Below are 11,348 nucleotides of genomic sequence, written 5' to 3' on the forward strand. Positions count from 1 at the left end.
TATAATTATGATAAAAGAAAGAAAAGTCACACAATAGAGATTGTAATCCAGAATTTATCTAAACACCAGACTGTGGGGATTTTTCTTCTTTTATAAGTGTGTTGTATGATCCAGTCTGCACTGATAGAAGTTAAAGATCTTTTTAAGAGAAATTAGAACCAAAAATCTCTGGAACTGATAAGAAATTTGACTAATTGCAAAAAATTATATGTTTATTAGTGTGTCTAAAGTCTAAAGAAGCCAGGTTATGAAGCTGAAAATGGTAACTTCTCCTAAAATGTGACTGATAGATTTTATTCTAGTAACTTTAACAATGGTGAAAATGAGTTATTTACTTTTTCTAATGCAGAACATGGCACCTGCTGATTATTTTATAAATAAAAATAACTATTAAAAAAAGGTACAAGATATACTTAAAAAGAAAATGACAAGTGTTTTCTCTTTCGGTTACTTTTTAGATAACTATTTGAGATCGATGAAATGATATTAAGCAGCAGCACATGTTATGTCTTTGTGTTTAAAGATGGTACAGATGAACCGGACTGCTGCCCGGTTAAACTCCATTTTAGCAGATTGCCTCATCTGAGTCCATTTATCACTACAACTGTCTGCAGATATCAGCAGATTTTACAGATCTAATAAAGAATGATAATCTGAAGCAGAACAAAGCTTAAATATTTCCAATAAAACATGTTTTATTTTCTGTACAAGAAAAATGTGGAGTAGTGATTTTTATTTTCCTGCCTTTAAAATAACTATCCTGCTTAAACTAACAAGATGATGAAATCTCCTGTGTATTTAGGCTTTAGAGAACAAGTTGCTTCATCCTCCATCAGAAATAAAATTATCCCCACATAAAAAATCTTGAGTTATAGAGAATGGATAAATGTCAAACTGGTGGAATAAATCACTCCTCAGTGTTTTTCAATAAGGGGTGGAGGCAGTTTATGGAAGTTATGTCTTTTCTCTTTAAGTCTGTCTTTAAAGATGGATATAAACTTTATACTGACTGTTTGATGAAATCAATAATACGTTTCTACTCACTTAATTCTGTGTAGTGTTTGTGAATCAGCAGGTTTCAATCACCTCTAGCAGCTTTAGAGACGGATGCTGGCTGTGACTGTCAGCTCATATGGTTAACAGATTGTATTACAGTAGACAGTAAGAATGTCATTTTGGAGCCATGATTCTACATCAAACCCCTCCTCTGGATCTGAGCCCGCAAGCAGCGCTGTTGCTCCCAAACCAGTGACTGCAGATTATTAAGAGGAAAAAGTCAGGAGATCACATCCCATCAAAACTATAAATAGGTTATTTATTAATGTAAAAGAACTCCAATAACCTGTGAAGCTATAGTGGAAGAGATCTGTGTGTTTTTTGTTTGGTGCACATGAAACCAGCAGTGTGAACACATGTTAAAATATCAGATCGTGTCACCGCCCTTCATCACTGACGTAGAGAGGAGCAGGTGGAGAAAAAGCTCAAAGAGGTTGGAGAGGCAGTTAGAAGATACTTTATTTTTTATTCGTGTCATTCCAGAAGGATTTTACTCTGTCTTTGGCTGACCTGACTCACACCAAGGTAAAATACAAATAGGTACGTGTTATTTTCATCTTCACTACTGTAGCTATACAAACATTGAATAAGTGACTATTTAACCTTTACATCTAAATCTGTCATCTAGACTTATTGTCTTAAAAATAGTTTTTGCAGATATAGTCATAAAAAAATAGTAAAGCACGTTTTCCAAGTTTTTCTAGATATTTCTGCTTTTATAAGTTAGAACGATGGAGATGCAGGTATGGGCTCTGTTCTGCATGCTGTCAACATCTGGAGCTCAGACATGGAAACAAGAAACCTCCCCTTGGGATCCTGAAGGCATGGAATAACCTCTTTTTTCTGCAAACAATGAAGAAATGAATTGAGACTCACATACTCTTACACCACCATGTTAATATCTATGTTCAGCAGAGCATACCAGCAGTAAGACCTGCACCAACATGACTCAGGTACTGGACAACTGGAAGTTTGCTATTGTAACCCAAGTGAAAGAGCTGCTGATCAATGACCATGCCTCTGTTCTCCCAGAATACACAAGGTGAGACCCAATGACTCACTGCAGTGATGCTACAGAAACAAGCTCTAAGATAAGGTCTGAAGTCTGAGTGTGAGAGATGGGAAATGTTTTTAAACAACCATTCATAAAGACAGTCAACATAACTCTTACAACTTAAAAACTTATGTAACATGTTGCTGTGTGTTAAGTGATCTCATTGCAGACACTCAGCCAAAAGAAAAGAGGGAAATGTTTCAGCCACATGTTTTGCTAAATCTGGTGTTTCTTAAACTCTTTTAGTCATTCCTCCAGAGACAGGGGTCATTACAGAGCTTACAACCATTTAGAGCAACTTGGTTTGAATTTTTTTTTTTTTTTTTAAGATACCTTTGTTCTAATCCCATGATTGGAAGATTTATTGATGGTTGTGTGACTGTTTTAATCTTTTGCCATTTTGTCTTGGCTGTTTTCTTTTTTATTTCCTGGTATAGTGTGAAGTGTAGCAGAGCCGACGTCTTAAAAAGTTTGAAGAAACACTGAGATAATTTTAATGATTTCATGTCTACATGTTTTAAGGATCCAGCCTCTCTCCGAGGCTCTGGGAGACCTCTACCAGCAGTTTAACTCTCTAAAGGACGAGCTGAGAAGACTCACCTCAAAGTTTGATGGAGTAGAGACGTTTGTGGATGATATTAAAGAGGGGAGATTCACCGTACCTCAGCGGCCACCATTCAGGATTCCTCCCAGCTTTGGTGTGGGGTCTTCGCTGGGAGCGCAGAGGAGGGTTCCTGATAGGAGGATCCTCAATCAGCCAGCACTGGTCAGAGCGAGGAGTAGAAGCACACAGAGACAATAAAACTGTTGATAACCGTCTGCTGACTGATGTTAAAGATTTTGTTCTATATTTTTAGAATGGTGATTGTAAGGTGAGAGGGTGTTGTGGACTGATCATAAATAACAAAATATATCAGCGATGTCATGGGGCACAATGTTTTCCTGCTTTTCTATGTCATATTCTGCCACAAGGTGGCATTATTCACCTAATCATTTATCTTTCTGCTGGTTTGCGTGCCTGCAATTTGTTGAAATTTAAACACAGAGGATATGCTTTGTAAACAATATAATCAATAATCTGAAATATTTACAGCAAATTCTAAACAATTCTACAATGTGCTTTGCATGCAGGACTTCAAATATCCACAGCAGCAAAGGAAAACTACACACCTTCAGAAGTTGACATACTTGCGACAACTAGCAAAGAGCATTGAGCACACATGTAGTATAAACAAAGCATCTGAGTTCAGTGCATAGCAATAAAGATTAATAATAATATCATATACATGTTTCAGGAAGGCGTCCGTTAAAGGAAATGATTTTTGTTAAAATGATGATAACTGTCACTGGTTTGTACTTAATGTTTCTACTCAAACAATGAATAAAAACATATAAAAACGTATAAACCTGGCTAAATGGACTTTACCGCTTGTTGTTTTTGTGTTCTTTTCTGTGTACTCACCTTACAAAAACAACTGACCCCTGGAGAAGGTGAGTTAGAACTATGATGGACTGGGATTAGTGCAGAGTGTGACTGCTGGAATAAGCTCCAACACTTCAGAACAGGCCATAAATGAATATGCCAATGTCTCTTAATGAATATATTTATTCATTTTTTTTATTTATAAGTTTATTTATTAGTTTTATTTTATTTTACAGTGTTTCATAGTGTGCAGTTGCGTCACACACAGACCAACAGTGGGATAGTTGCTGCAAATAACCTCAACCCATAGAGAAGCTATCAAACCCATAACCATGTTAATTATTTTAGCTACTATCCTCAGCTGCTGCCAGTAACAACAGAAATCAATTAGCTTTTACAATTAAGTGAGAAATATTTTGTTGTTGTTGTTTTTAATAATTGTATGATTGTTCTAGAAGTTTATGTGCTCATTTATTCGACTATTTAGGGGGTGGTGGATTCTGCCATCTTCTCTGCTTAATACACTCTTAGGCTCACTAAAAGTCCTCCCCACTACTCTTAACACTTGTTCACTTTAGGAGCTCTCGGCACCTGGGGCCCAACGTGCATGATATTTTGGAATATAATAAAAAACAGGGGGATGATGAAAACATGATACAAAAAAGACTAAAACCCAAACACTTAAGGAATATAATAAAAGGATTTCATAGCCAACGGGTGCCCAGGTCATGTGGCTCTAAAAAAGGCCTTAATCATCCTTATGGTTGTTAAGAGGTATTTGTGGTGATAAAATGTTTTACCAAAATGTGCTATATGGTCAGATATTTCAACTTTGGTCTCATTTAATTAAAAGACATTGCTGCAGGAGACTTGCGTTTCATTCAGACACAACTGTGCAAACACTTTTTAATCTACCAAACAAAGCTTTAAGCTTCCACAATACAAACAGAATCAATGTGTTATTCAGACAAGGAACCAAGCTGATTGTAAGAGGTAAGGATTTCTTTTAATTACAATTAAATAAGACCCATTGTTTTCATATTTATTTCTACTCAATTTGTTTTCTTTTGCTTCATAAAATGGAATCTTTCATGCAATATAAAGTTCAGCTAGGATAGATGGGGGACAGGATTTAAAATAAAATGTAGCATTTCTTTTCCTTAAATATAATATCTAAACATAGAATAAAACGAAAACACCTATTCAGGAGTTTATGATGACATCGCTCTCATTTAATTTCTGTGACTAACGACAGGTAAATGATTACAAGCCTTTCAATCATTTTTTTGTTTGATGTTTTCATTGCAGTGAAAATAAGGTGCAGACTTTTACTCAACATTTTTTTTTTTTGTGGGTGAAAAACTTAACTGTCATGTAGGTTTGGTTCTTATTTTTTTACACCACTTTTTTCTAAAATGTGAGTTGAGACACTGAGATAAATGCTCTATAATTTGAAAATTGACAACAAAAGCATACATAATAATGAACTACTGTTTTAAGTTTTACCAATCTGCTAGCACACTTTCAGTCTTTCATAAATGGCAGTCTTGCTGTGTATTCATCTTTAATCATAATATTATCTTAAACTATGTAGTTATAATTCTGTCCACCTTGTCCCTCCAGGCTCCCTCCTTCTGTCCTGAATGTCTCCCTTCCATCCAGTGTTGAGCTCCAGTCCAACAAAGCCACTCTGCTCTGTCTGTCCAGTCAGTCTGGACCCTTTGCAGATGTGAGCTGGCTGGTTGGTGGGAGTCCAGTGACCAGTGGGGTCTCTACCAGCACGGCTGTTCAGAGACCAGACCAAACTTTCCACATCCGAACATGATTAAGGTTTACACCTCTAAAGTGTCTTTGGACTCCCAGACTGCAGAAAAACCATCAACAAGTCAGGATGTCCTGTTGAAAAATAGCAGAGGACTACAACAGTCCTTGACAATCTGCTTTACTTGCTGAATACAAAGTATTCTTGGTAGAACATGGTTTTATCAACTTTGCAGTTTGAAATAAAAAAAAAAAAGGTAATACTGAGAACTTAAATGTTCTCCTTTATATATGTTTAGTTTTGTTTTAATTTTCAGCTAGTAACTAAGGACATGTAAACATTCTAACGAGATACGATAAACAAGACAAAAAGGTTGGAAAGCATCAATTTTTATGTGTTATCCGACACTGCGGACAGACTGATGTTGAGGAGCAAAATAATGAACTATGAGTCCAGTGCAATGATAAATAGAGTATTAATATCCAACAATCACAGGTTTAATACATTTTTAGCTAAATTTAGTCTAAAATATGTAAATGTTTATATAGACATACTGGTATTAGGTGTTAACAAAACAGAGAGGTTATACAAGTAAATATGTGTGGTTTAAGTTGTGTAAAATACTTTTGAGAAATGAGGGCAGATGAAACTAACTTTTCATACTCTGTCAGTGATGCATCACCTATCTAGTCCTCTCTCTTTCTGTTCTCACAGGATGCAGCTGCAGATCTTCCTTCTATTTTTATATATTTATGTAAATTAAGGAAATCAAGTTTTAGCTGCCTGTGGAAATGCAAACATTTCTTTCTTTCTTTACACCACTAATCATTAAGTTATCAGTGAGTTAAAAATCAACTTTCATGTGTTGGAGAAATAGGCGATGAGGCGCTGGTGGAGGTTTTTCACATGATGCTGAATCTGGAGTGGAGGAAGAACAAGGATGCAATCTGCAGAAATCATGTGTCTGAAAATTACAGATCCTTGTGGTGTATTTGATTATTTTTTTATTTAAGTTTCAAACATGTCATTCATGAATCTGTTTTAATGTGAGTTGATGTTTAAAGTCTCAGTCTTAGCGATTGCTCTCTCTGAAACTTGACTTCATTATTTACATATAAAAAGAAAAAAGCAGAGGAGTCTGCAGGTGTTTCCTGCAAACAAAGAGACAGAGAGGAGATGCTTAACTGACTGTGGATGAAAAAAAATCAGTTTCACTTGTTTCTCTCATTATCAGACTTTTCTCACAGTTACATGACTTACTTAGACACTATCTTTAATGTTTTAGACTGTTTTACCATTATTATTATTACCATATTCCCAATATGTCAAACTTCATAGTTTGAATCTCTGGATGGAGAGTAGCTATATGAAACAAACTGTGAAAACACAAATAAATAAATCCAAAGGTTTTTAACAACCAAATGAAAAAAACATCACATTACAGGCAAAATGCTGTACTTTGGCACAGCTACTCTCATTAATATATAAAGAAATACACATAATCATACATTTTGCATATAACTGATATTTATTTATGGAAAAAAAAAGCTACAGCAGCATTAATTGTCAAAAAACACATTCCAAGCAGAAAGAAGCATTGTTCCTAAATCTTGCAAACAATAAAGAAGAATATAAATGATGGTTGTGATCCTCTGCTATTCTTCACCAGGACATCCTGACTTGTTGATGGTTTTCTCTGCAGTCTGGGAGCCCAAAGACACCTTACAGGTGTAAACCTTGTTCATGTTCCAGTCTGATGTCTGGATGGTCAGAGAGCTGCTGATCTGGAAAGTCTGCTCTGGTGTGGGAACGGCGGTGCTGGTAGAGATCCCACTGCTCACTGGACTCCCACCAACCAGCCAGCTCACATCTGCAAAGGGTCCAGACTGACTGGACAGACAGAGCAGAGTGGCTTTGTTGGACTGGAGCTCAACACTGGATGGAGGGAAGACAGTCAGGACAGGAGGAGGGAGGCTGGAGCCTGGAGGAACATGGAGAACATCATCAAATAACTACATGATTTAGTCAACAACAAAGCATTACTTGGTCAAAACAAAACATTTTTAATGATACAGAATACAGCAAACTTTAGCCACTCTGTATTATAACTTCGGTTGATTAATAAAAAAAAAGGGCATAGAAGATGTGACTTTGGTTTTAGATCAGTAATAATTAATAGTATGATAACAAATTATTTAGATCACCCTACAGAAAATAAAAGACCCGCATTATTTATGAAACACTTTGTGTGTTTTTGAATTTATTTATCAAGCAATAAGTTCATTATTTGTAACTAAATTTGATGCAAATTATTAGATTGCAGAATATTTTTGTCAGCATATTTAATCAGATGTTTTTGTTTTAGAGAGTTGTGAAAGTTAAAAATTCATGTTAACTGTTAACTTCATGTGATTTTAAAGAGAAAGATAAAATGAAATTAATCTTACTGATACTGCTGTGCAAACAATAAACTAAAGAGCCGATTATATGTGACTTCTTTTTCAATTTCTCTGTAACTACATTTGTAATAAGTGTGTCAAAGACCAAGCACAACGTTGTATATTTAAAACAATGTTATAAAAAAACCTTGAAAATATATTTTTTAAATAATTTACTAACAAAAGTTTCTGTTATCTGTGGCACCTCTGGATTTTTTATCAAAGCAACACACAAATACAAAAAGCTTATTAAATGTCTATTTTTATTCTATGAAAAAAACTATTATTGTTAGTGAAATGAAAGAGAAAAGTAAGAAAGACGAAATATGAATGTTGCAGTTTAAAACAACTTCTTGTCCTGCTGAAACTATCTTGACAGGAGGCATCTGGGTCAGTGTTATCGCTGCATCAACATCTGGCAACACATGCAGAGAAACACATGAGTACAAGGTTTGCATGTGAAAACATGTCATCCTAAAGTATCTGAGAAGAATCTTACATGTTAGAGCAGTGATGAGACTGCAGAGGGTCCCCAGCATGTTGTCAGTTTGTGGTGTGAATGTTTGGTTCTGTCCAACTGAAAGGCAAACAGGTCGAACTGAAAGGAGAGCAGCAGAGGCTTATAAATATCTTTTGGAGAGAAGAAGTGAAGGAGGAGGAGTTCTTTTTTGTAAGGCATGATACTTGTCCTACCAGCTGATAAGTTTCTTTTGTTTTATCATTTTAAATACTTCTATTTTTGTATTAAATCATGTTGATATAACTGCCTTGTGCTGCAGATGAAACTTTCAGATGTTTTTGAAACAGATGTTTTGCAGCAGTAACTGTTCTGCAGTGTAAAAATAACATTAATGAAATTTAAGCATCGCTGTGGACAGATCTTGGATAAAACTGGGCTTTTTAACTGCATTATGGAGGCAGAAGAACAAATACTGATTACAAGGAACATCTAATATGGTTAAGGTTACAATTAAAAAATCGGTTTTTTTTTGGCACAAGACATGTTTCTTACTTTATATGAATCAATGCTCGTCCTTTCACTTATTTGTTACAGTGTCAATCTTTAATTTTAAACTTCTTTATCTTTTTCAGGGGTTACAGGGGCCTGGAGTCCATCCCAGCTCACACTGGGTGAGAGGGGGAGTACAACCTGGCAACCAGTTATACACAGGTTAGGTATACAGGAGAAGAAAACCATCAGCCATCCACTCATGTTGACTCACATCTAAGATGATATTTAGAAAAATCAAGCGCTGGGTCAGAGCTCACCATCACCATGCTGCCTTAGAACTGCATGAAAACTCAGTTGAATTTGTTTTCTTAACTCAAACATTCGAAGCAAGTCTTTTTATTTTAAAATTTACTTTCATATGATGTGATTCATGTCACATTCAGAGACACTCTGATTTCCATTATATTTTTCCACAGTATTTAGGGGTGTAAAATCTTAAATGTTTTAATAATGTTTTCTTTTCTCATTGATAACAAAAACATTGCAAATTATTAAATGTATGGGACATTTGAGTGAAATGTTTCGATTTACATATATTGTGAAAAATATCTCTGGACTACTTTAAAAAGGCCCTCTGCCATGATCTTCACAATGTGTGGACTTTATTACACATGAAGTTTTTTTATGTGTAAAGAGGAACTTTTTATGATAAAGAACCACAATGTTTAATGATAGTAATAACATTAGTAATAACAGTTAACACATTTTCAACAAGTCACAACATTACCATCTGTTTAAATACTACCATATATATTCATATACAATATTTAAAAAGCAACAGTTGACTAAGGGGCTTCACAATTTTACCAAACAATCATAAAATAGTATAAAGAATAAAATTGTAATTTTTTTTTAATCAATTTAATAAAAAACATAAAAGTTAAGAACTGAAAGCATAAAAAGCAGAAGTGTTTGTATTCAGGTTTTTGTCATGGTGTGAATCACTGTGATATGTACTCTTTCACAGAGTCATCCCATGTTTGACAGTAATAAACTGCAGAATCTCCTTCTTCTATATTGTTGATGATCAAACGATAATCTGATGTTGACTGATGAGTGGATGTGAACTTTGGAGATGAAAACCCAGAACCATAGCTGGGTGAACTCCAGCCATGATAAAATCTCAGCATATAGAGAGGAACTTCTCCTGGGATCTGTCTGTACCATTGAGCAGCGCTGTTACTAACAGTCCCCAGGTTACAGTCCATGGTGGCTGTCTCTCCTTTCCTCACTGTCACAACAGGATGCTTCTGTGTCACCACCGTCACACCACTCACACCTGGAAACAACAAAATCACATGAAGTCAAGAAAAACACACAGACTGATCAATTCAACAGGAGCTCCAGTCTGCAGTCAGTCATCCTCCTTACATGTTAGAGCAGTGATGAGAGTGCAGAGGGACCCCAGCATGTTGTCAATATGTACTGAGATGATGTTGGAACTTGAAAAGTGACGTTACTGCTGACAGATGAGAGAGTTTAGAGGATGAGGAGAGGAGGTGCTGAAGGAGGAATTTATTACAACACAGAACCTGAGAGAAACTGGCAGGAGGAGGAGCTTTCATCAAATCTACATTGTAGTGTTTTGTAGTTTTTAGCTTTATCGAAGAGTATTGTTGAAAATTATTGTGAACATTATAAAGATGAAAATTTAGAGCTTCATCACAAGTCTCATGTCTGTATCTTTTGAGGATCCAACATCTCTCTGAGGTTCTGGGAGACCTCTACTGGCAGTTTGCCTCTCTTAAACACGAGCTGGGGAAGGTCGACACAAAAACCATAAAGACAGCAGATTAACTGTTCCTTAAATGCCACTTTAAGAGATAAATGGTTCTAAAAAATAGGACAGTATTACAAATAATGCAGACATAAATTTGTGCAGAATTATCACTCTTTTTTGTTGTTTCAGGTTATGCCACTAGATGGCTTCATTCACAACAACATCTGTCAACCTGCTTTTACTGTACATTTATCTCACTAACACATGTGTTGTATAATATTGAACATGATTGGAAAACGTTTTAATGTCTATTGCTTTAACTTGTTTTACAGTAATGAAACAGGAAAATAACCCAATGCAATGCAGGATAAGAGTTAATGTCACTCATTGACTGGTAAGAAGCAATGTCCCTCCAGTTTCCTGTGATAAAGTAATAATCTGTAAAAGATGAAGCTGTCTATCTCCTGGGGAGAGCTGGGACAGGCCTCAGCTACCATGTCTACCCAAGTAAAAGCAAATAAGAAAAATAAGTGAACATTGAGGAAAATTTACATTTAATTCAGTGGAGGTTTATTAAAATGTATGCCTCACAAAGACTTGAACAATCTATGTCTGAAAAAACAAAAAAAAGCTTAAACATTTTTAATTTGACCAACAACTCTAGTCACAGAGTTTAGGATGTTAAATTATTGCAATCAGAATGAGAGATGCATGTTAATATTTGGAAGCATTATACCTTGTGCATAAAGCTCCTCCTCCTCCTGTCAGTGTTGTATTAAATTCCTCCTTCAGCACCTCCTCTCCTCATCCTCTAAACTCTCTCATCTGTCAGCAGTAACGTCACTTTTCAAGTTCCAACATCATCTCAGTACATATTGACAAC

The 11,348-nt window shown here is 35.6% G+C and overlaps 1 protein-coding gene across 1 annotated transcript; it reads right to left on the reverse strand.

Annotated features, from left to right (window-relative positions):
* Nucleotides 1-6,811: 6,811 nt before the first annotated feature.
* Nucleotides 6,812-10,240, reverse strand: LOC124864155 (immunoglobulin lambda-1 light chain-like). The gene is made up of 4 exons (XM_047358823.1): nucleotides 10,117-10,240; nucleotides 9,691-10,024; nucleotides 8,233-8,354; nucleotides 6,812-7,276 (listed from the first exon to the last, which is right to left on the reverse strand). Exons 1-4 carry the CDS (start codon nucleotides 10,154-10,156, stop codon nucleotides 6,951-6,953), a joined length of 822 nt encoding a protein of 273 aa, XP_047214779.1. The 5' UTR covers nucleotides 10,157-10,240; the 3' UTR covers nucleotides 6,812-6,950.
* Nucleotides 10,241-11,348: the final 1,108 nt, after the last annotated feature.

The sequence above is a fragment of the Girardinichthys multiradiatus genome, chromosome Y (genome assembly GCF_021462225.1).
Source record: "Girardinichthys multiradiatus isolate DD_20200921_A chromosome Y, DD_fGirMul_XY1, whole genome shotgun sequence".
Classification (NCBI taxonomy): domain Eukaryota; kingdom Metazoa; phylum Chordata; class Actinopteri; order Cyprinodontiformes; family Goodeidae; genus Girardinichthys; species Girardinichthys multiradiatus.